The 26,259-nt window shown below is 39.6% G+C and overlaps 1 protein-coding gene across 3 annotated transcripts in view; it reads right to left on the bottom strand.

Annotated features, from left to right (window-relative positions):
• The window catches only part of abch1 (ATP-binding cassette, sub-family H, member 1), a 110,806-nt gene that overhangs the window by 30,717 nt on the left and 53,830 nt on the right, over positions 1 to 26,259 (bottom strand). For all 3 annotated transcript variants that reach the window (XM_073051216.1, XM_073051214.1, XM_073051215.1), the window contains exons 9-18: positions 21,023 to 21,119; positions 20,474 to 20,642; positions 17,025 to 17,125; positions 16,803 to 16,873; positions 16,204 to 16,253; positions 16,044 to 16,100; positions 14,772 to 14,842; positions 7,688 to 7,776; positions 5,599 to 5,702; positions 4,575 to 4,734 (exon numbers count right to left, since the gene is read on the bottom strand). In XM_073051216.1, the coding sequence (XP_072907317.1) occupies positions 4,575 to 4,734; positions 5,599 to 5,702; positions 7,688 to 7,776; positions 14,772 to 14,842; positions 16,044 to 16,100; positions 16,204 to 16,253; positions 16,803 to 16,873; positions 17,025 to 17,125; positions 20,474 to 20,642; positions 21,023 to 21,119 (969 nt within the window). The remainder of the gene's footprint in view (positions 1 to 4,574; positions 4,735 to 5,598; positions 5,703 to 7,687; positions 7,777 to 14,771; positions 14,843 to 16,043; positions 16,101 to 16,203; positions 16,254 to 16,802; positions 16,874 to 17,024; positions 17,126 to 20,473; positions 20,643 to 21,022; positions 21,120 to 26,259) is intronic.

Consider the following 26,259-nt stretch of genomic DNA (forward strand, 5'->3'; position numbering starts at 1 on the left):
TGTCTTTTCTAGTTCCCGTTGTAATTTGTACCTCATATTCTGGTTACTGTTTAGAAGCCAATACAGTATACACCTCCCATCAGGATCAGTTTACCCACAAGAATTCTACGTACATCTGATCATGTGGCACTTCCCCTCCCCCAAAGGATTTGATTTCATGATTTTTTTCTAACCAATAGCTACTCCCTCTGCTCACCTGCCTGTCCTTTCAATACTATGTGTACCCTTGGATGTTAAGCTACCAGCCGTGATCTTCCTTTGGCCACAAGTCTTGTGTTGTCCACATCATACCTACCAGTTTCTAACTGTGGTACAAGATCATTTGCTTTATTTGTATACGATGTGCATTTAAATATAACACCATTAGGTCTGTATTCACCATCCTTCTCTTCAAATGTTGTCTCCATGTTGCCTGAAGGTAAATTCTTTTCCCTTTCTAAATTTTTAAAAAATCTTATTTTGTTTTTATCCTGGGGAGTTCAATAATCTCACCTGCCCTCCCTTTCCCTTTTGCAGTCCTGGGTAGGTCTGTGGTCTGTAGTCTACTGCAGTTGTTGTGTTGTTGGTTTTTTTACGTAGTTCAGTCTAGTTTTTGTACTGTGTCATGTAACACCATGGTCCTGAAAAACGTTGTCTCATTTTTACTATGTACTGTATCAGCAGTTATGGTCGAAATGACAATAAAAGTGATTTGACTTGCTTTATCCATACTTTTCCAAGCTGTTGAACCCCCCCCCCCAAGATATTTAGATTAAAGTCTTATCTGCAGCCTTGGTTAAGCAATTCACCAGGACCCCTTGACCTTGGTTCAGGTGGGGCCTGTCCCATCAAATCAGCTCCCTCCTTTTTCAATAATGGTACCGAGGTCCCTTGAATTTAAACCCACTTCTCCCACACCGATCTTTGAACCACACATTTTTTACTCTATAATCTTATTAACACTGTGCCAATTTGCAGTCCAAAGGTTACTCACTTTTTATTTCTGTGTTTTAATTTAGTCTCTATCTGTTCAAATTCCCTCAGCAGAACCTCTTTCCTTGTTCTTCTGACATCGCTGGTACACACCTGGATCACAAGAACTGAATTTTTCCCCTCCCACTCCAAAAATGTTGTTCCCTTTTGTCCTCATCATGGTGAAAGTATGAAGTTACTTACTCCATTGCATTCTCTGATCACTCATCTGAATTACAGCCCAAGAACAGCTTAGTACAGAGAGTCAATACAAGAGCAATTCCAAATATCTGGATCAAGATTAGCGTCAGGAACAGAGGTTGTGCTCCCTCCAGTCGGACCACAGTGGGAAACTGAGAATGATCTTCCTAATCCATTTGGGACCTGCAATTATGCAAACTGACTCGTGAATTTCAACCTACTGTAGGGTCTGTATCAATGCACATGGATCTGAATGGATCTGAGAGACAAGCTAGCTTTGCTAATGCTTTGAAGACACAATATTCAATACAAAATTCCACCTCTGGATCCTCTTCTCCATCTCTTCCCTTGTTCCTCACTTTTTCTATCTCCAGCCCACATTCTGCTTCACGGGTCTGATAAATTCTCTCAGCAGTTACAATCATTAGATGTGATAATAACACAGGCTACATTGATTTGGTCAGATCTACCCTTTTCAGCAAATGAGACTGTTCTTTTCAGATTTTTAGCTCATCCTTACTCAGTCTGCAAGTCTACTTTCCACAGATATTGACGTGCAGGTGAGAGAGGGAAGGCTGGAGATTGCAACACTGGCTGGAAGAGGCAACAAAGGGCTGCAGATGACAGAATCTGGTAAGAAAGGAACACAAAGAGAAACCATACAAGGGACTCCCTACTAATAATTTTCTGCGCAGAACTAGAATCCTGCTGTACGTCACTTACCATTGCTCGAGTCAAAAGGTAATGTCCAAATGGTGTAAACAGCTTGCCAGCCACTCCTTTGTGTACTTGGTTTTATTATTTACTTTCACAAATACTTGCACACATAGAACTGCTGTGCTGTAGGCAAATAATTTAATTATGTGTGGCAGGCTATGACTAACTTCCCTTCTCTTCAGCTACTCTAACATTTAAAGTGTCCACCCATTGTGTTGAGTAAGTATATGCTGTGGTATTAGCAACAAGTTCAGAGTGTTGTTGATGTCAAAGTACAAATAACAGAATTACTGTTCACCAGCTGGACAAATAGTGACTAGCTTAGAGGTAGATGTGCAACATACAAAGATTCCCATGTTCCAATTCGCTACAACTCCTTTGTGCTAGTGACAAGTTTTATGACAATTTCTGAAATATTATTATTTAAAAGCTTTTGTCTTAAATCACTTAACTGCCCTTGGGCAAGGGGGAAATTCAGCTTCCCCCAACTCCGGGAGACCAGGGGCAAAAGAGGCCACCAGCCCCCAGTCCGGGGACACCAGAAGCAGCATGATGTCCACACACCCTAACTCCAGTGGTGCTATGTTTGTTTCTCCCTTTTGAAAAATTAAGTTTACACTGCTGAATATATTGACCCATGACTGCATACACTTTTTGTCCCCCTTCCCTCCAGGAGAAGGTTCAGGAGCATGAAGATACGTACGGTCAGATTTGGGAACAGCTTCTTTCCAACTGTGATAAGACTGCTGAACAGATCCTGACCCGGATCTGGGCCGTACCTTCCAAATATCTGGACCTGACTTGCACTACCTTACTTTCCCTTTTCTATTTTCTAATTATGATTTATAATTTAATTTTTAATTATATTTACTTTGATTTGTACTTTAGGGAGCGCGAAGCATAGAAACAAATATCACTGTGATGATTGTACACTCTAGTATCAATTGTTTGCTGACAATAAAGTATTGTATTTGTATTGTATACATTTTTGCACAGTTTCTTCCTTTGTTTATTTCCAATAAAATCTATTTTTGAAATAAAAGGCATCTCCAGTGTGGTCTTGCCAATATGAACCTCTCAGCCAACTTTAAACCGAAGTCTTGAGGATTCAGTTCATTGCTGTTTGTGAAAGCTTACTACAAGCAAATCAGCTGCCACATTACTTATATCATGAAAAGTGCCTTCAAAATTTAGCAATGGATTTACAGGAGCAATAAGGGACACATTTATCCATCAAGTCACTGAGGTCTCACATCTTCTGCATTATTTCTCAAAAGCGAGACACTGTGGCATTTAAACAGTTTGCACTACCTTACAAACTGTACTTCAAGTTGTATAATCAGATTTCCACATCTTGCGACTTGGAACTTGTGCCAATACTCAATTCTTTAGCATCTACTTTCATTATATTGTTAAAGTCTTCAATACAGACGAGAGCTCAAGGCTACCATTCTCCAATAAAAACATCCACTGCCACTGTGCCAAATCCTCAGTGTCACAACGTGCAGAGAACACATACTCCAGAAGGAACTAACAGAATTTTTACTGGGACTTTCTTTCTCCCTAGGCCTCCCGTCCCATGATCCTTTCCCTTCTCTAGCTCTGTATCCCTTTTGCCAATCACCTTTCTGGCTCTCAGCTTCACCCCACCCCCTCTGGTCTTCTCCTATCATTTTGCATTTTCTCCTCCCCCTCCTACTTTCAAATCTCTTACTATCTTTCCTTTCAGTTAGTCCTGACGAAGGGTCTCGGCCCAAAACGTCGACTGCACTTCTCCCTATGGATGCTGCCTGACCTGCTGCGTTCCACCAGCATTTTGTGTGTGTTGCTTGAATTTCCAGCATCTGCAGATTTCCCTGTGTTTGCAGATTTTCAAAGCCAGGTGTTGTCGTATTAAAAAATGTATTGACTTTGTTCCTTGAATGTCAGAAAAAGTTACATCAATATGTATGTATGTAAGTAAGTTAGTTATTAAATACCAAAAAATGGCTTGTATTACAATGTGATATCACTGAGTTGCCACTCAATTGAGGTATTTTAATATCTGCTTGCAAGCTGAAGATGTATCTAACTCTGGTATCATAATGTGAATATCACAGCTTGTTACTTAAAGGGTGAGAGGAGTCAAATGCAGAGTTGCTAAATAAAAACAAGTTCCATCTTTGATCCATGTGGAATTGTTTTTATGAACACAGTGCTGAAAGGCAATGCAGGAACTCCACGATGTACCTCTGTTAAATTTGGTGTAGTCTCAGTCTGGCTAACAGTTAATTAGAACTGCAAAAGAAAAGACTTCCCGGGAAATGTTGAGAAGACTGGTGAAATTGTTTAAGAGTTACACAACAGGAAAGTAAAATAGCAACACATGGAGGATACCAGAAACAAAACAGGAAATAATGTAGACTATCAGGAAGAGACGAATGTCTTATTTTGGACAAGGTGACGACAAGCTGTGTGGACAAGGCCACTGAGCCCCGGGAATGACTGCAATGATGATTTCTGAACTGAAATAAGGTGCACCCTATCCTTTTTGAAAGTCGTACTTTGGTGGAAGCTACTTTGAGTGAAAGGGACGATGACCTGCCACCTTCATTGCAGTCTCTTATATTGTTTGGCTGAACTTCAGGATTCCATTAAATTACGACATGTCAGCAGTTCGTGAGCTCATTCTAATTAAATCCTACTTAACTAAAGTACACACTCACCGCTAAGTACAATGTCGGGATAGAAGATGCCCAGTGCAACCTGGGTTGCTGATTGCTCATCATCAAATGCAGCTGAGATGACAAGACCCAGTGAAATTCCAATGATGCCCTGCAGTAAAATGAGTATTACCACCAGTGGTAAGGATCCTTCATTGGGAATCTTCAACAACAAGAGGAACAAAAAATAAATCAGTTGTTTACCTGTGTATTTTGTTAAACAAGGAAACAGTGTTTTTATTCACCTCATTTCCTTCACCTTTGTATTTGAAGAGATATATACAGAGGCATAATTACAAGTTGGGATGGTAATTGCAATTTGCCAATTTACATTTTAAGATCAGGGAAAATATTAGCAAGATAGTACCCCAGTCTTGCTAATATCTTCCTTGATAATGCAATTTGTAATTACTGCTTGAATGTTTAAAATTAAGCATTTAAAGTTCATCACATGATGAGCTGGCTGAACAAAGCAGCAGAACTTTACAGAGCTATTTGTACTAAAATATAGGAATTTTTACATTGCTGGTAATTTAGTGATAAATACTTGCCCTTTGTTTTGTAGCTTTAATGCAGTTTAAAAATAATTTGCAAGCCTGGTGAATTGGGAAAATAAGATAGTCACATGAATTTAAGGGACTATGGAACAGTGAAAGCAGATTCAGCCCAAATTTCCCTTCACTTCCACTTTCCAATCTCAGGTGTTCTATTGGAATTACCTTCCTGGAGCGAGGGGAAATGTCAGTGTGTACATAAACTGATTTATTCCGCTCACTTGCTTTGTAGTGTGGCAATAAGACTTATAATCTGCACACTCCTTTAAAGTCATTATTTACTGAAGGATACCGCCGTGTGTAATTAATCATTAGTGGGGGCTGGGGGTGGTGGGATAATTTTAACTCCACATTTTAAGCCTCTCTGAGACTAATATCCAGCCAAGCAGAACATTTTCTTTCTACTCATTTTGAAAAACTGTAGCTTCAATAATATCCTACGTGAAAAATTTGCAGGAAAGCAGAGGACTGACCTTGAATATGAGGAATGTAAAGATGAGTAACAATATTATCTGAACAGTCATTGTCACCAGCTGGGAAATAGTATGAGCCAATATTACCTCAAGAGAACGGACACCTGCACAAAGAAAAGAGAAAATATACACAAATAACTTAAGTACAAAATAAGTGCTCGTTCCCACAAAATATTAATAGCAAGCAGAATATTACTGAATTGTTATCTTAAGCCAGTAATATAATCCGTTATCCCAACCTGTACTGTATATTCTCACTGCATCCTCAAATACACATGTTTAATTTATTCATATTACCTGCTTCAAAAATAATGTAAAGTTTACTTGCATGTACTTCATTTGCCTTACTCGTGTTTCTTTGTTGTTAAAGGAAATGAACTGTGAGCAGGAAAACAACTGAATAGATTCATTGTGAACAAATGTTTACGGCACAGGAGTAAGCTGCCGGGCCCTTGAGCTTGCTTTGCTATTCGGATCAGGGCAGATCTGATTATTACAATTTCAGCTTCGAATTCCCATCGACTATGGAATTGTTGTCGAACCCCAACTTCTGTTCACTATCTTTTTCTCCCCTGTTCCTATCAAAGACAACTCTCCTCGCACTTTGAAGAAGAGTTCAGAATAACGCACAACACTGAGATAAAGGGTTCTGTGTTAAATGAGCCTGATGTAGAGTCTCTCCCCAGGGTGCTGGCAAAATTCCTTTCCTCCCACAGATGCTGCTCAACCTGCTGAATTTCTCCAGCAGTTTCTGTTGCTCCAGATTCCAGCATCTACAATCTCGTGTCTCTTCTATTTTTAAAACATTGACTCCTAGTTTTAGATTCTTAAACAAGAGGAGACATCCCACCATATCCACCCTATCAAGACCAGGGATGGACAGACAGTACGGAATGGGTTATACAGCCATCTGTTTAATCAAAGTTACAATTTAATTTTTTTCAAGATAATGCTGAATTATTTTAAAAATCAATTAAATGACCATGCTATCTATGGTTACAGCCAACAAATGTATTTCAACAGAGTTTAGCATTCATAAACACCAGAGGTTATGTAGATGCTGGAAATCCAGGATGACACTCAGAAAGTGATGGAGGAACTCAACTGGTTAGGCATAATCAAGATAGATGACTAGATTAACACTCCACTTCGTAATATACAAAACTTTAATGTGGAGTCTTCATTGCCCAATGAGTGAGAGTGGCTTACAGCAGTATTGTCGAAATGGATATTGATATTAACCACTTGAAGTACACTTCATCCATGAATGTTGGCTCTGGAGAACAATCAAATTCATTCCATTTTGTGTATTGAATCCCAATCTTAATTGAATAATTGTAACTACATTCAATGTTCCAAATTAACCTAACAAAGAACAATCCAATTTACTAAATTATTGGGACTAAAACTAGGTGAAACTGTGTGGTTAACAGTGCTAGCAGAACTGCCTATATCAGGATATACAGAGGAGAAGGAAACCAATGTTTCTTTAGCTTACAACATAACATTGGATTTTTCACGAAGAAATCTGCAGATGCTGGAAATTCAAGCAACACACACAAAATGCTGGTGGAATGCAGTAGGCCAGGCAGCATCGACAGGAGAAAGCACTGTCAATGTTTCAGTCCTGATGAAGGGTCTCGGCCCAAAACGTCGACAGTGCTTCTTCCCATAGATGCTGCCCGGCCTGCTGTGTTCCACCAGCATTTTGTGTGTATTGATTGTACTTCTCAATTGGGATTTAATTCACCTTCTATTAAAAATGTATTGGCTCTATTGCATGTGACCTAGACTCCTGTACAGTGTTAGTAAAGTGTCAGACTTTTTCAATAGTTTGTAAGTGGCATAAAAACACAGCCCTCACAGTGTGGTTGTCTGCTTCATGGGAACCACATGCGAAGTGGAGGGAGAGATGCTCAGAAGATTTCATTGTGGTTACTTGGTTAAAAATAATTACATTTGCAGATCCTGTCAGAGGTAATTACACCAGGACTTTTACACCAAGTGATTGTCATCTGCTAAGTGACATAATTAGAAATCATTGTTTGCTCAGGATGTTAATTTGTGATAAAAATGACAATGCACAAACCTGCAACCCAGCCCCTGTCCATTAAGCCTTCTCTCCGCTCAATTACAAAGGAAAGTGTAGTCAGCCCAAGGGCCAAGAAGAAAGTGATGCTGAAAATTTAAAATAGGCCCTTCATTATTATGATAATGATAGTGTTTTGAATGCATTCTCTGCAACATACAGACATTAAAAATATAATTTTCTTCAAATGGCAACATAAATCTGTGCAACCTGGCATTTTTGTGGCACTTCAGGGGATCTGGTGAACTAGAGTCTCAGAAGGGCTGTGTGGTTGTGGCGGAGCAGTGGGGCCAGGGCCTGAAGCGAGGAATGAGCTTATGTTTAGCTGGATTTATAGGCAGGGCCAGGTTGAAAAGGTTGGGTTGTGTGGGGTGAGGGGTAAGAGGCGAGGGACATGCCTGTGTTCAGCTTGCTGCTTGGGGAGGTCTATCATTTCTGTACTGAAGTGAAGCTGTGGCCTGCAACTAACAGGCTCCTGGGCCGGCTGCAGCGATGAACTGCCTTCATGGCTGTGGACTCAATTTTGTGAACTTTACTTTTTATTACTTGCATGATTTGTTCTTTTTCCCCCCACACTGGGTGTTTGACAGCCTCTTGTTTTTAAATGGGCTCTATTGGATTTCTTTGTTTTATGGCTGCCTGTAAAAAGATTCTATTTAGTATACTGTACATACTTCAATAATAAATGTACTTTGAACTGTAACTCAAATGGATATTATGACTTAGCTTCTGTTGTTCAGAAAATAATCTAACTATAACACTTCACTTTTTCCATACAAGTTTCCTAAAGTTCGGAAAAAGGTGATCAGCATCATGACTATTATACCAACGACATCTTCAATGTAGCATCCTCAATGTAGAAAAACTGTTCTAGTATTTCACAGGCGTGTTACGAAAGTCTGATCAAGTCACATGTTGAGACATTGAAACAAAATCCCAAAAGAAGTGCCAAAAAAGATTTTAAGGAGTGTCTTAAAGGAGAAGGAAATTGAGAAGTGAAGTATCAAGGAAAATTCCAGGGCTTAGACAGCTGGAAAGAATGATTAAAATCAGGTTTTGCAAGAAGTGAGAATCAGAAGAGCGAGGAGCTCAGAGGTTTGTAGAGGAGCACTGACATTAGGACACAAGTCCACATGAATACAATTATTTTTAAATCACTGTGTTCTATTTTGGGAAGAAGTTAACTGTTCTGAGCCACTGACTGGCAGCAGTGGGATTCTTAATCATGAATGCCACCAACCCTGATCCTGTAACTGCAGTAGTTTTCCCCATAATAACGTTTTCTTTCTATGCTAGCATGCATACCTCTAAACCTTTGAACTTTTGAAAGCTTATTTTAGTTTGGGAGCTTCAGATTTTGTTTTGTAATTTGCTGAGGGAGCAAGAACAGGGCAACACACACAAAATGCTGGAGGAACTTTGCAGGCCAGGCAACATCTATGGAAAAGAGTAAAAAGCAAGAGCAGGGTTTTGGTACTATGCGAATGGCTGGAGTGTTGACATACGCCAGTGTTTGTTTGCTGCCTCATAAAATAAAGAGGCATCCCGCTTTAGAAGTAGAAGAGTGGAAATGAATACCCATTTTATCTGAAAGCAACATACTTGTGGTGAACTACATATACCAGAGTGGTTTGCTCCCAACAGACCCCTGCTGACTGCTCCTGTGGCTCCTCCCACAAACCCCTGTATAAAGGCGAATGAGGCCTGAGGCCGGCCCTCATTCTCCAGGATGTTGTGTTGTTCATTCTTCCAGTCAATAAAAGCCGATATCTCACTTCTTACGTCTCAGAGTGAGTTATTGATGGTGCATCAATACTGTACATGAGATTGCAGGAATAGTCAGGTGAAATTGGCTGCATTTTACTTCCATGGATTGTATATTTAGTGTTTGCCCCTCCAATTAATTGAACTAGAATGTCAATATTTGATAAGCACCCTCAAAGCACTTTCCCTCCACAATGCTGCCAATCAAAAAATACATTATTTAAAAAGATGATGTCATGGTTGTGTAACTAGTGGAGCTGCTATCTTATTTATTGTGATCTTCACCTCGGGTACTGTCATCGTGAGGTTTGCATTTTTCTCTGTAACTGCATTTGCCTTGAGTAGATTAGAGAGTTTTTGACAAGAACATGCTGTCCAGCCCATCAAAACTTGCCAAATTCAAATTCACATAATGTGCTGAAATAGCTATCGAGTTTAGATTTGGAAGTCTCGGAGGTACTACTCTCAAACACACAACTAGGTACGTAGCTTGTTCCATGTGTCCACAACTGTCTGTGTAAAGAAATGCTTCCTGATGTTAGTCTGAAATCTCCCTTTAACCAGTCTCTCCACCTACAGCCCTTGTGTCCTCATTGATGGATTAATTTTGAAGTAGCAGCTGGCATTCACTTTACTTATACCTGTAATGATCTTGAACACTTCTATTGTGTCTCTTGTCATTCTATGTCTACTTAGGCTAAACATATTTAATTCTTTCAGTCTTTCTTCATTGCTCATACACTGCAGATCTGGAATGAGTCTAGTCACCCTTCTCTGAACTCTCTCCAGTGCCTTCACATCCCTCGCAAAACATGGAAACCAATATTGTACACAGTATTCAAGGTGTGGCATCATAAGCACATTATATAGTTTAAGAAGAATGTCTCTAGACTAGAGCTCTATGAGCACATTATACAGCCCAACAGTATGTTAGCCTTCCTAATCATTTCTGTGCATTGTCTAGATATTGAGTGATGAGCCTGCCAGGATGCCCAAATCCTTCTCATAAAGTGCACTCTCTAACTCAAGATCCCCACATTGTATATTTACAGTGCCTTTAAAAAGTGTCCACCCCCTTGGAAGTTTTAATGCTTTATTGTTTTACAACATTGAATCACAGTGGATTTAATTTGGCTTTTTTGACACTGATCAATGGAAAAAAAAATTCTACAAATTAGTCTAAGTTTATTATGATTGTTGAACACAAAAATAATTGATTGCATAATTACTCACCCCCTCCAAGTCAGTATTTAGTAGATTCACCTTTGGCAGCAATTACAGCCTTGAGTCTGTGTGGATAGGACTCTATCAGCTTTGCACATCTGGACACTGCAATTTTTCCCCCATTCTTCTTTACAAAACTGCTCAAGCTCTGTCAGATTGCATGGGGATCATCAGTGAACAGGCCCTTTCAAGTCCAGCCACAAATTCTCAATTGGCTTAAGGTCTGGACTCTCACTTGCCCACTCCAGGACATTACGCCAAAAATAGCATTTAGTCTGATGGTCAATTTTGGTTTCATCAGACCATAGAACTTTCCTTCAGCCAAGATTTCATGTGAGTTTATTTTCCCCCCAACAATGACTTTCTCTTTACCATTATCCCCATAGAGCTGTGACTGGTAAAGCACCCAGACAACAATTGTTGTATGTACAGCTTCTCCCATCTCAGCCACTGAAACTTGTAACTCCTCCAGAGTTGCCACAGGTCTCTTGGTGACCTCTCTCCCTTATCCCCTTCTTACACAGTCACTCAGTTTTTGAAGACAGCCTGCTCTAGGCAGATTCACAGCTGTGTCATATGTTTTCCATTTCTTGATGACTGACTTAACTGTACTCCAAGGAATATTCAGTAAGTTGGAAATTTTCTTGTATCCATCTCCTGACTTGTGCTTTTCAATAACCTTTTCACAGAGTTGCTTGGAGTGTTCTTTGGTGTAGTTTTTGCCAGGATACTAACTCACCAGCAGTTGAACCTTCCAGATACAGGTGTATTTTTACTACAATCAATTGAAACACCTTGACTGCACACAGGTGGTCTCCATTTAACTAATTATGTGACTTCTGAAACCAATTGGCTGCACCAGTGATAATTTGGTTTGTCATATTAAAGGGGATGAATACTTATGCAATCACTCATTTTGTGTTTTATATTTCTAATTAATTTACAAATCTTTGTAGAGATGTTTTCACTTTGATATGAAAGAGTCTTTTTCTGTTGATTGATGTCAAAAAAAGTCAAATTCAATCCACTGTGATTCAATGTTGTAAAACAATAAAACATGAAAACTTCCAAAGGGGTGAATACTTTTTATAAGCACTGTATATCTAATATTTCTACTTCCTACATGTAGTATTTTGCATTTACTTACATTAAATTTTATCTGCCACATCTGTGTTTTGTTTGGATCTAACTGTATTGATTCTGCTCCTTGAATATTATCAGCCCAACCCCCTAATTTTGTGTCACCTGCAGACTTTACTAGTTTATTTGTTATGTGCTTATCCAAATTATTAATGTAAATTAAAAACAGCAGCAGCTCAAAAACTGATCTATGAGGAACCCCACCTTTAAAATCGTCTAGACGCAAACATGATCCTCTCACCATAACTCGTTGTTTTCTGTTCGAGTCAATCCTGCACCCATTTGCCTTACCCTGAAACCCTACCTCCTGTACATTGATTATTAACCTCTTGTGAAGTAACTTGTCAAAAGCCTTCTGAGAGTCCAAGTAAATGATATCAACCGTTCTATTGTTATCACAAATTTTAGTTGCCTTTTCCTAGAACTCCAGCATATCAGTAAAACATGATTTCCCCTTTCTGAACCCATGTTGGCTTTCTGCTAACATGCCTGTTCTTATCAGTTGCTTTTCAATCTCTTTTTTAATTAATAATTCCATTATGATACACCTTAAATTTACTGGTCTTTTGTTACCAGGGTCAGTGCAGTCACCCATCTTATATACTGGGACAACGTTAACCCATTTCCAGTCCTTGGGGATTTCACCAGTCTTCAATGACTTTTGGAAACTACATGTTAGGGGTTTGTATATATAATCACAGCTCTCTTTAAGTATCCTTGGATATATGTTGTCTGGCCCTGGAGATTTATTAACTTTCAGCCTTTTCAGCTAAAGCAGTTCACTTTCTAAGATCTGTAAGTCACTTAAAACAACCTTATTTTTCTCTACATTTCCTGGCATATTGCTAACATCTTCACAGGTGAATACTTCAGCAAAATATGAGTTAAGAGTACTCACTGTGTCCTTCTCTACATAAGCCCACTATTATTCCTAATACCCTTAACTTCCTCCTTTACTTTTCTTTTACTATTAAAGTATTGACAACATTTCTTGGGGTCAGTCTTAGCATTATCAGCAATATCCTTCTCAACCTACCTTTTGGCAATCCGAATTTCCTTCTTGACTATAGCTCTCATATTTTTGTATGCCCTACGGTTAATGATACAGGTATTGCTAATTTTTCTGTATTCTTTACATAGCTGTCTTTTCTTCAATAATTTTTATGTATACCTTTATTTATCCATGTAGTTGATCTGTTGTTTTTATTGCTTCTCCTGACCTTGGGTATGAACATTTCCTGCGCTGCATGTATGACCTCTTTAAATCAACACCATTGTTCCTCAATTGACTCAATGTCAAGCAGTTCCTTCCATTTTACCTTCTGAAGTCTTTGCCACATCTGCACAAACTCTGCCTTTCTGAAATTCAATTTAATTAATGTCTTTTGGTTTTTATCGATATAGTCTCCCAAAAAACTTCAATGTTATGATTGCCTGTTCCTAAAGACGCAACAACTTCCATAATCAAAATTCTGTCCTGATTGTGACAGAATATCAAATCTAGACAAGCCTCCCCTCTTGTTGGTGCATTTACATACTGGGTCAAAAGCCAATCATTTAATAACTCAATGAATTGACTTTTCTGTAATCCATTAATCTTGCTCAAAATTTGGGAAATTTAAGTCTCCCAAAACTATAACATCACCCTCAGAACATGCTTTTCTAATACTCTGATAGATTTGTTTTTTTAAAAATCACTTGCAGCATTGGGGGTACGGGGGGGGGGGGTCTATAACATACACCTAATAATTTTCCTTTATTCTTATAGCTTTCAATTCTCACTCAGATATCTTCACTAAGTCTCAATTCATCTCCTATCATAAGCAGCCTTATGTTTAAGTTCTCTTTTACGTACAGGGTAACTCCTCCACATTCAAGATCTTGCCTATTCTTCCTCAGTAAAGTATATCATCATCTTTTGAGGTGATACACCTTTTGAGGTCAGCCAGGTTTCATTTATTGCTATTATATCATCCTTATATGCACTTGTATATAATTCCAGCTCTTTTTTTTATTCTTAATACTTCTTGCATTTACACAGGCTTAGTCTATTACTGACCCATTTTTATATTTTTGAAGCCTATAATCAGTTGATGTCCTAACGTGTTATTCTCCACTTTGGTGTTTAAATAGTTGAGCCTGGCTTGTTCTAAGTTCCCTGCCCCCCCCCCCCATTCCTTCATTCCCTTCATTCCCTAGTTTAAACAGTCCTCAACTAACTGAAGCATATGCCTGCCCAGTACATTCGTGCCCCCCCACCCTGCCTGGTTCAAATACAACCCATCACAGCTGTACAGGTTCCACCTGCCCTGAAAGGTGCCCCAATGTCCCATAAATCTATGTACTTCTAACCCACACCATGATTTGAGCCACCCATTAAATCTTCTAATCTCCTCCATCCTACCCGGACTGGCATGTAGCACAGGCAGAACTTTTGAGAAGGCCATCTGCTCAGTTCTGTCCCTAAGCTTTCCACCTAACTCTCTAAATTTCTCTCGCAAAACTGACAGCCTGCCCTCACCTATGTCATTTGCTCCGATGTGGATAATTACTACTGGATCTACCCCAGCTCTGGCCGGGGGATTATCCACTCATCCAGGGAGGTCTCCTACTCGTGCTTCTGGTAGGTAACACACTGCATGAGACTCCTTGTCGGTACACACCTGATTCTCAAACCCTCTGATAACCGAGTTCCTGTTTTTTCCTACAATTACTTGGTAGGTTAATTGGCCAATGCAAGTTGTCCCTAGTGGGGGAATTTGGAATTGGGGTGGGGGGGGGGGGGGGAGAATGCATTATTTTATATTCTCTAAGAACTTAATCTATATTCCTTTGCCAGATTATATCCAGTTTCTATTCAAATATTATTCAGTCTATGAAGTCATTCTTTTGCTATTTTGAGCAACATAATAATTTTTCTGTAAAATGTAGTGATAACTCTGATTTAAAAATTTACCTTAAGATTGCACCAGGAGCAATAAATGTTGTAAAATCTGAATGTTTATGCCCATATATTGGCTTTTCAATCTGCAATAAAACAAATAATTTTGTCAAGTGATATGCATTGTGTATGGTTACATTCTCATGTTAAATTCTTGGCTGACACATTTTTTAAAAATTGGCCACAATAAATGTTTTCCTTCATATTTCATTTTCAACACAAACACTATTAGGGTCTCAGTTTTTAAATATTGGTAAGGTGAACAGTTAAACTGGTTTTCATGTGAAGGTTACTCTTTTACAGTTAATGCTTATGACAGCAGAATTCCTAACAGGAAATGGAGTGATGTACGCTGTGTGATGCCGAGCGGTGATAGAAGAGAGAGTTTCAAGTCTAGATCAGAAGTGATGTTACTTGCTGATCTTAGTGTGGGGGGGGGGGCATTAAAATACACATGTTCATTCCAATATCACTGCAGTCTGGAATTCTCTTGAATATTCATTGGCTTAAACTGGAAAACTATCAGGCGTAGAAATGAAGGAGTTGGCTCAACTGAAGTGCCTTATACTGCCGCCAATAATCACAATCCAGCCACAAACACAATTGACCTTTTGAATTAAATAGCTGAAATATTCAAAGATTGCAAATGGAAATTGTGTCCAACACCAAGACTGTCCTCTTCATGGCAGTGTTCAGAGCACCATAACATGGGAGAGAAAACAATAAAACATCTTATGCATCAGTCACAATATTGTAGGGTCACTTGCATGGGTAAAATGATCTTCTCAAGGCTGCATTTGAAATTTCATGAGAAACAAAACCCTAAGTGAGGACCTGGACCTGTGGCGCTGCCAGAAGGTACAGGGACAGTAAACGTGAGAGAGGAGGAATGTATACTACGGTAATTGCATGGCCACTTGCTAACACAGTTTGCAAATGAGCAAATTTTAAGTAGATTTGGAGGGGTGGGGTTTGCTGGTATTTCTGAAGGTGGCAGATGCTATTGAGCATTAATTCAGCAGATAGTTTGATATGAGACTAGATGGCATGAAAACAAAGAGATTTATAAAGATTAATACAAAACACTCAAAAACATTCTTATTCCTACTGAGAAGGTTAAATGAGTGATATGTTGATTCCTTGTGTATTAAAGGTCAGGTAAACCCCTTTAGACATTAAGAAAAGATTAAATTATCAGGTCATCCTTATTTACAGACTATGCCTGGGACACGTTCAATTTTAGCTGATCCAAATGAAGCAAACAGTTAGAAAGGTTGTTGCGTTTACCTTTATAGGAGGAGCGGCTACATTTGAGAAATTGTACAGGCTGTCCTTAACAAAACCCTATAATAAAACATTCAGAAGTGTAATTCACATTTTGAAAAATGTAGTCAGACTAAATGATGAGAAGTTTGATAAATTGAACAAATGCTTCTTCAAAAGATACCTCATAAGCTTCCCGTAGCTTTTGTTCAATGGTGAGTGCGATTTGTTCATCTGAAAGTAAATGAACATATAAGGCAACCAACCTGTCTCCCTACCCCCACCAGGCAACAATGATGCCTGACATGCAGCGACCCTGGAAAATCTGAATGCTTTAAGGTAACTGCGAGAGTTATCCATATTGAAGAACAATACAAAAGAGTAGGGATCATTGCTCTGTCATATTTGAGAGTATAATCTTCAAACTCAATTTTTCATTGCTAGTCAGACCAGTGCTGATGCATTGAAGGTGATGAAGAATTCCATCATTGCCTTTGTTGAGAGGTGGTTTCTGAGAGAAGGAAAATTGTCCAAATCACCAACAAAGGCCTCACTGAGGCAATTAATCCAAAAATAATTGATTTGATAATGATAACAGAATTTCTGATTGTGAAAACATATATAAAGAATTTGATAACTTATTAAAAAAACTAAGTTTGCACGAAGATTCTGGACAAACCAGGCCTAGGAAGAAAACGAGAAATAATAACTGTTCATGTGTCTGGCAATATTAACATTCATCTTCACCACTGTGTACAGAGACACAACATTTTACAGACTTACTTGTCATATCCAGCCAGACATGGATCGAACCTCCATCAACTGTGCTGTTGTCAATCATCTTTTGAGTTGCCCTAAGAGGAAACCAGACACACACACGGATTCACACATCATGTCCCTGAGAGAGAGCTGTGTTAGATTTACTTCCAGTTGCTTCTTACATGATGAGTACATTGCCCCGATAAGAACCTCAATATAAATATACCTTCAGAACTTGTCACTTACCTTAAGAGAATATCTTGTGTGTAATTTGCTCCAAAGCCAATTGCACCCCAGTATTTCCCATCTTTTATGCCCTTATTAGCATTGGACTGATTTAGATGAAACTGCAAGATATAATAGATAGATAGGTACTTTATTGATCCCAAAGGAAATTACAGTGTCACAGTAGCATTACAGTGCACAGATATACAAATAATACAAGAGAAGTAAGAAAGTACAAAAAAAAAGTTACCTCAAATAGTCTAACAGGAAGGGTCATCACTTCCTCATCTATAGGTTGACTCATTATAGAGCCTAATGGCTGAGGTAAGAATGACCTCATATAGCAGTCTTTGCAGCAGCACAGTTGCCTTAGTCTATTACTAAAACTGCTCCTCTGATCAGCCAAGGTGGCAGGCAGAGGGTGAGAAACACTGTCCAGAATTGCCAAGATTTTCTGTAGGGTCCTTTGTTCTACCACAGCCTCCAGTGTGTCCAGTTTGACTCCCATAACAGAGCCAGCCTTTCTAATCAGTTTATTGAGCCTGTTGGTATCACCTGTGTTGATGCCATTGCCCCAGCACACCACCACATAGAAGATTGTATTCGCGATAACAGAGTAGTAAAACATGTGAAGGAGAGGCCTGCATACTCCAAAGGACCTCAGTCTCTTCAGGAAGTAGAGGCAGCTCTGGCCCTTTTTGTACACAGCCTGTGTTGGTGCTCCGCTCAAGTCTGTCATCCAGGTGTACCCCCAGGTCCTCACCACACCAACGTCCTCTCCATCAATAGTTACAGGGAGCAGTGTAGGCTTACTCTTCCTAAAACCCATCACCATCTCCTTTGTCTTACTGATGTTGAGCTGCAGATGATTCAGCTTACACTATTTGACAAAGTCCTCCACCAGGGCCCTGTAAGCAATGGGTTAATGCATGAGAAACTATGAGTGAGCAATTGAGGTTCTAATTATAGATCAAAGGGTACTTGGATGTTGACTCAGAAATAAACCTTGGCTTTTTAGATCAAATTAATTGCTGCACATGTATCATTGTCTTCTCAGGCAGTTGCAGATTTACACAATATATCAAAATTTACACAATACTTCAAAAAATATTTCTCTGCATTTTTTATTCAGCTCAATACAGATATCATAGACTGTGGCATTCCAGATTCTCAGTATTGATGGTTCTTCTATCATATAAATTTATCTGGAATTTCTAAATACACAAATACTGAAGGACATTATAATTTTCCTTTGACTGAACATGCTTAGAAATAAGCCGGCTGGTGTAGTGGCATCTGCACTGGACTTCGAGGCAAGTGGTCACAGGTTCGAATCCGGCTCCTTGCACCCTTTCCATCTGTGCTGGGTAGAGTGTTGAGTTAGCAACTTGGCCTCACAAAAAAAAATCAGACCAAGATTCCAAAGAAATGACAAGGTTGCCACCTGATGTGTCAGAAGGCATGGAGAGGGACAACAACAAAAATTGGAAATATAATTATCGCCTATAGCAATTATTTTGCCTGCCAGATATCACTATAGAAAAAAGCTGTAAACAACATCCGCAAGTTACACACTGAACATCCAGAAAACCACATTTTCTAAAAACAGTCTAGGAATTACATATTTTAAAAACTTCTTTACTGATTTATCTGCAGGATGATTAGATAAAAGAAACATTGCCTTTTTTAAAATCATGAAAATTGTCACTTATTTTATGGAAAATAAATGACCAGGAATAAATACCAAAGATTCCCATTGATGATGATGACATTTTTAGTGGAATTTGAATTACACTAACAATAGAGGCGCCTAAACTTTGAGCATTTTGGATGGAGGTACTGTACAATGCCAAGACTGTGACATATTTTGTGAAAGAATATTGGTGTATGTCTCCTCAGAGAATACTTAAAGATCACAAATCTTTTCAAGCATTTCCCAAAACTGATAGCCTTCTTCCTATGCTTTACCCTGAATGGTTATCCGGTGCAGCACTCTCCTCCTCGTGCCTCATTACAGAACGAGAAAATGGATTTCAGTTTCAGGTCTCAGTTGCTCTATTTCTCACCGTTTAATTACAGATTATTGATGTTTAAGATTAATTCCTTCTTCCTCTCTCTTTGTCGATGTTGCCTGGCTTCCTGGTTTTTTTTGTATTTCCAGCATTTGCCTCTGTGACTTTCTTCACTATCCTGCACTCCTAACAAAAATATGTGAAGTCCCTTGAGCCTCCAGAGCCAGCCAGTAATTTGAAACCTGCTGTATTACTGACCTCAGAAACTGTTGCAGAGTGAGACCCACAGGGAAAGTTGTACCTTCAACCAAAGCAAAGACCCAACTCCACCATTCCCTGCTGAGAATACACTTCAACAGGAGATTTGGATCAACAAATCACCTGGGATTTTTTTGCTTCTTTTTTTCAAAGACTCTCAAATATTTTTCCTCATAGGGCAGTCCTATTGCTCATGGATCGGTTGCTAGGAGACACATCTTCAACTGAGAAGGTAAAATAAAGTGGGCTTCATTTTTCTGTCACCACCTGTATCAATCAGACAAAGCCCCCATAGTAGCAATGCTTACTGGTGCATAGTTATGTAAGTAATTCATGAGGTCACAGAACACATCGGTATCATCAAATACAACTCCGCCACGCCAGATGTCTGCAGAACATAAAACAGCACAGCACAGGACCACGTCCTTCAGACAACGAGCTGCACTGACCATGATGCCAATCTAAACTAATTTTATCTGCCTGCACATTGTCCGTATCCCTCTATTCTCTGCCTTTTCATGTGTCTGTCTAAATGTGGCAATTGTAACTATTTCTACCACCTCCCCGGCAGTGTGTCCCAGGAATTTACCATTCTGTTGGGAAAAAAAATTGCCTTGCTAATTTCCTGTAAATTGTCCTCCTTGCAACTTAAATCTAATCCCTCTAGTATTCGTCATTTCCACTCTGGGGAGAAAGAGTCTGACTGTCTACCTGTGCCCCTCAGGATGGGAATTTCCTGATACTAGAGTTAAAACAAACACCCATGTTTGAATCTCAAGTGTCTAATGTCGTTGTAACGAGAAATTACTCATGTATCCAGGGTCCAGCTTGGTAGATATTTCTCCTGAGACCAATAAAAACTATTAATTGATGTCATTAGATTTTCCATATTAGTTCACTTAACAAAGGTACCTTTAGAAATATTTAAAAAACACATCTGCAGAAGCCATCAATGTAATCTGGATACTGAAAATACAATATAAATATCAGTAGAGTCTTCCTTACTCAGAGTGTAAACTCAATTCCATAGGGCATGACAGAGGCAAATAATGCATTAGCATTAATAAGCAAATTAAATATGCTCACAAAGGAGAAGGGATGAAAGAGAATTGTAAGAAGCTTTATGTAGAGCATAAATGCCAGAAGCACCAAATGTACTGTTTCTGTACAATTGACTCATGTGACAGACATATAAACAACCTGGATAATGGTGTCGTTGTCGAGGTGCCACAGAACGATCTGACTCATGGCAGGTTTTCCTGTGTCATTGTTCACCACAGCCACGTGCAAGTCCTTAGGACTGCCTCCAATGCAAAGACATATCAGTGATATCTGAATAACTGGCAGGAAGAACTGGAAGCCAAGAAATCTATGGGACATAGAAGATGATGCTCAGAAACACAAAATTAAAATAAACCATCCGTTCAGAATATATTCTTAAAATTTTAACTTTTGCTGATGCTTGGCATATAGAAAGAAGCCTGTCATAATTTTTAATAATGCACGCATTATGTGCAGGTTTTTGATGAAGTGACATTACAAGACAATCTGCAACCTGCTTTTTGTTTTTCACACAATTCCATCTTAAATGTGGCCACTATGATCTATAGCTCCCCTCTCCTCATTAGATGAACTACCATAGAGTGTGTCTCAAATAATCTTTGTGTTGTAGGCACTTAGACAACATGATGCATGCATTATTAACTGTCTGATGGGTAAATCATCTGTTTGCAAATCTGAGTCACGTACCCAGGCATCCTTCTGATCCGAATGAAAGTTTTAATCACCAAAGCTGCAATATTTCTCCATTTAGGGATCATGCTTTTCATCCACAACTTCCAGCCCACTATAACAAAAAAAGATAAGAATTAATCAGGGTCCAAAGTTCATGTGAAAATATTCTGAGTTGATAGAAAAGAGGCATTCCATTCTGGACATCTACTGAAATTCTGGACTACTTACAGCAATTTGAGAGGGAGAAGCATTAGTCAGATGTATCAGTATCCCAGTGGAATAGAGGGAGTTACAGAGGCAGGAGAGAGGAGCTCACCCAGGTGGATTGGAGGAGGATACTGATGGGGATGATGACAGAGCCAAGGTGGCTGAAGTTTCTGGGAATAGTTCACAAGTCGCAGGACAGATATGTCCCACAGAGGAAGAAGTTCTCAAGTGGCAGGGGTAGGCATGATGCGGGAAGTTAAGGACTGCATAAAAGCCAAGGAAAGGGCATATAAGGTAGCAAAAGTGAGTGGGAAGTTGGATGATTGGGAAGCTTTTAAAATCCAAAAAAAAGGCAACTAAAAAGGCTATATGAAGAGAAAAGATGTAACATGAGGCCAAAGTAGTTAATAATATAATGCAGGATACTAAAAGTATTTTCAGTTATATATAGAGTAAAGGGGAGGTGAGAGTTGATATTGGACCACTGGAAAATGACGCTGGTGAGGTAGTAAAAGGTGGACAAAGAAATGGCAGATGAACTTGATGGGTACTTTGCTTCAGTTTTCACTGTGAAAGACATTGGCAGTGTGCCAGAGGTTCGTGAGTGTCAGGATGCAGGAGTGAGTACCATTGCTATTACAAAGGAAAAAATGCTAGGCAAACTGAAAGGTCTTAAGGTGAATAAGTCACCTGGACCAGATGGACTACATCCCGGAGCCCCAAGAGAGGTTGCTGAAGAGATAACGGATGCATTGGCCATGATCTTTCAAGAATCACATGAATCTGGCATGGTTCCAGATGACTGGAAGATTGCAAATGTCACTCCACTCTTTAAGAAGGGAGGAAGCTAAAAGAGAGGAAATTTTAAACAAGTTAGCTTAACCTCAGTGGTTGGGAAAGTGTTGGAATCTGTTAGTAAGGCCAAGATTTCAGGTACGTGGAGACTCATGATAAAATGTCAAAGTCAGCATGATTACTGTAAAGGGAAATCTTGCCTGACAAATCTGTTAGAATTCTTCGAGGAACTAACAAGCAGGGTGGATAAGCAAGAGTTGCCTCACATGAGGTTACTTAAGAATAAATCCTATGGTGTTACAGGAAATATACTGGCATGGATAGAGGAATGGCTGACAAGCAGGAGGCAGTGAGTGGAAATAAAGGGGCCCATTCAGGTTGGCTGCTTGTGACCAGTGGTGTTCCTCAGGGGTCAGTATTGGGACCGCTACTTTTCACATTGTTTGTCAGTGATTTGGATAATGAAATTGATGGCTTTGTGGCAAAGGTTGCGAATGATACGAAGATAGGTGGAGGGGTGGGTAGTGCTGAGGAAGCAATGCGATTACAGCAGGATAAATTGGAAGAATGGGGGAAAAAAGTGGCAAATGGAATACAGTGTTGGAAAGTGTATGATAAAGCATTTTGGTAAAAGGAACAATAGTACAGACTGTTATCTAAATGGGAAGAAAATTCAAAAATCAGAGGTGCAAAGGGACCTAGGAGTCCTCGTGCAAGACTTCCAGATGGTTAATTTACAGGTTGAATGTCCAGTAAAGAAGGCCAATGCCATGTTGGCATTTATTTCAATGGGAATAGAATATAAAAACAAGGGAACAATGCTCCGCCTTTATAAGACACTAGTCAGGCCGCACTTGGAGTATTGTTAACAATTTTGGGCGCTATATCTCAAAAAGGGGAGTCATTGGAGAGAGTCCAGAACAGGTTCACGAGGATGATTCCAGGAATGAAGCGGTTAACATACGAGGAGCGTTTGGCAGTTTTGGGCCTGTACTCTCCGGAATTTTGAAGAATGCGTGGGGATCTCATTGAAGCCTACTGAATGTTGAAAGGACTAGATAAAGTGGATGTGGAGAGGATGTTTCCTCTGGTGGGGGCATCCAGGACAAGAGGGCCCAGCCTCAAAACTGTGGGGCAGCCTCTTAGAACAGAAGTAAAGAGAGATTTTTTTTAGCCAAAGAGCGGTAAGTCTGCGGAATGCTCTGCTGCAGACGGTGGTGGAGGTCAAGTGGGTATATTTAAAGCAGAAGTAGATAGATTCCTCATTGGTTGGGGCATCAAAGGGTGTGGTGAGAGGGTAGGTATATGGGGTTGAATGGGATCCGGGATCAGTCATGATGAACTGGCGGATCGGACTCGATGGGCTGAATGGCCTAATTTTGCTCCTATGTCTCAAGGTCTTATGATTGTTTTGTCTTACAGTTAAGGACCTGCACAACAGTGAGTCAAATGCATTAAAGCAATTTGTCACTGCGACTTGTAATACAGAGCACGAAAACCCCGGATTGTTGTTTGTAACTAGGAATTATATCTTTGCCAGCAATAATGTGGAACATGCTGCAGGAAGTTTCAGGTTCACACTTTGGTTGGCACTGGTATTGCCATAAGGGAAAATAAAATTGAATTTCCAGCCCTGTTTAAAGACTTGCATACGGAGGTTGGACAAGAACCAGTTAACATAGCAGAATGGAGTCATGTTCCACTCATATTTAAGAGAACACAAGGGGCTGCTTTTACTTCCTGTTTGATTTGAAAAATGTTTATACACTTCAGACTGCCATATCATATTATCCAGACAGGAATCTATTTTATTTCCTTTCAGGCCTATCAACTAAAATCCACATGCAGTTTTGTCCATTCCACGCTAAAAAGCAATTAAATGTTGAAATCCAAGAAGAAATTTTGCTTCCTATTGTTGTCCAGAGGTAATTATGAAAACTTAATTCTAGGATCATTCCCAAATGACTATTACATGTGGGGCTCGGTCTCACTATTTGAAAATAAACAAGTCCCTTTGTTCAATTGCTATCTAATACCATATAGTTCACGACATAGATATGGTAGAATTTTTAACATATTTGCGCAGTTTTCATGCACTAGCAGTAAACTCAAGCTTTCATAAACAACGGCTGTAATAATGGAAATCAAAGTTGTGGGCATATACATGGACATTGATGCTCAGCATGCAGACAGATGGGTATCTTATAGCCCATTGCTTTAATGCTGGCCATTAAATACCCATATATACTAATCCCATATTCTCAGCACTTAGCTCATAATATTTCAAGTGTTCTTTTATCTACTCCTTAATATGTTGGCACGTGGCCAAGTGGTTAAGGTGTTCGTCTAGTGATCTGAAGGTTGCTAGTTCGAGCCTTGGCTGAGGCTGCGTGTGTCCTTGAGCAAGGCACTTAACCACACATTGCTCTGCAACGACACCGGTGCCAAGCTGTATGGGTCCTAATGCCCTTCCCTTGGGCAACATCGGTGGCATAGAGAGGGGAGACTTGCAGCTTGCAGCCAGTTTTTCATTAAAAAAAAACCTTGCCCAGGCTTGCCCTGGAAACTTTCCAAGGTGCAAATTCATGGTCTATCAAGACTAATGGAGGCCTACACTGCTAAATGCTTTGAGAGTACCTGTCTCCTGCAGATTGAGTGGACATCAGAAAAATAAGCCTCCCCTCTCATCTGTCCATGCTTATTATCTAACTGTGTCTCTGCCTTCAAGAACCCTTGGACATGTGCATAAATCCTCCATCCTAACATTCATTCTATAGTATATATCCTAGCTTTATTTGACCTCCTAAAATATATAACCTCACACATTTTATGATTAAATTCTATCTGCCAATCTTGTTCATCTTACCAACGTGTCAATATTCTTCTGTGGCCAAAAAAGTACCCTCCTCACTGTCAACACCACCACCAACTTCCATAAACTTACTGATGAGTCTCCTATACTTACATCTGGATTGTTAATAAAATAGCAAGCATTCACGCAGTACAACACCAGTCATAGGCTTCTAATGGAAAAGGCAACCCTCAGCCATCTAATCTCAGATTCAGCTTGCTAAATTGCCGTATATCCATCGCTCTTACAATTTTGCATCTGTGTTCCTTGTAGAATTTTGTCAAAGATTAGAATCAGATGTATTATCATTGGTTTATATGCCATGAAATTTGCTCTTTGTACAGTACAAAGACATAACATTACTGAAAATTGCTATTTTACTGAAGTCAGTGTCACATACTGCCCTTAATAACAGACTCATTTACATCTTTGAAACATTCAGTCAGGTGATATTACCCCTCAACAAATCCACACCACCCATCCTTGATAATTCTTGCCTTTCCAAGGATAGATTAATCCTCTCCCTCAGAAGTTTCTTCCCCCCCAAAAAATGTCTCTATTATTGATGTTGGACTTCTGGGCCTGTAGTTGCCTCACTCATTGCCTTCTTGGAAGAAAGTACCACCATGATTCTCCCCCAGTCATTTGGCTCCTGTTCTGTGGTGGAGCAGATTAAAAATTTCTGTCAGAACCCCAACAATCTCTTCCTTTGGTTTCCATAGCAGCTTGAGATGAATTTCCTTGAGATTTATACAGCTTAAAGCCTAAAGCCTAAAACATAAACACTTCCTCCTTTTAAATTGTAGTTTATCCTAATACTTCATTCCGCCCTTACTCCCCACCCCCTTCGCCCCATGAATTCTCCAACTACAATATCCTTTTCCACAGTGAACACAGATGAAGTGTATTCATTTTCTATGTCCTTCTATGTCCTCTAGCTCTATGTGAATTGCCACAGGTGCTTCAGGTTTCAAAGTAATAAGTTCACCGCTAAAGTTCATGTGCAGTGAATTTAAGCAGAGAACTTTTCCAAAGGACAAAGAAAAACAGAGCTGCTTCAGTTATGTGTCTCCCAGTGACCAGCACCATTCCCGTCTCTCAGGGCTTTGCACTGCCACTGTACTTGCATGGATTCAGATGTTACAACCTATTTTTGTGGAGGAAGGAGGTGGCTGTGTGAATGCATGTCCTTCTGTTATGCACGAATCATGTGAAGCTGCTGCTGCACCTTTCCAGCAAACCAGACTTTACCCTCACGTCAGGTGATGTCAATGTGAAGTTTGCCGATACTCCAGACCACTTGGTTTTCCCTGGTCACTCTTGTTTCCATCTACATCCTGGAGACATGTTCGTTAGTTAATTCCCCTAGTGTAGGTGTGCAGTTGGAGAACTTGGGGAA

Source organism: Hemitrygon akajei, chromosome 7 (assembly GCF_048418815.1).
Source record: "Hemitrygon akajei chromosome 7, sHemAka1.3, whole genome shotgun sequence".
NCBI classification, from domain to species: domain Eukaryota; kingdom Metazoa; phylum Chordata; class Chondrichthyes; order Myliobatiformes; family Dasyatidae; genus Hemitrygon; species Hemitrygon akajei.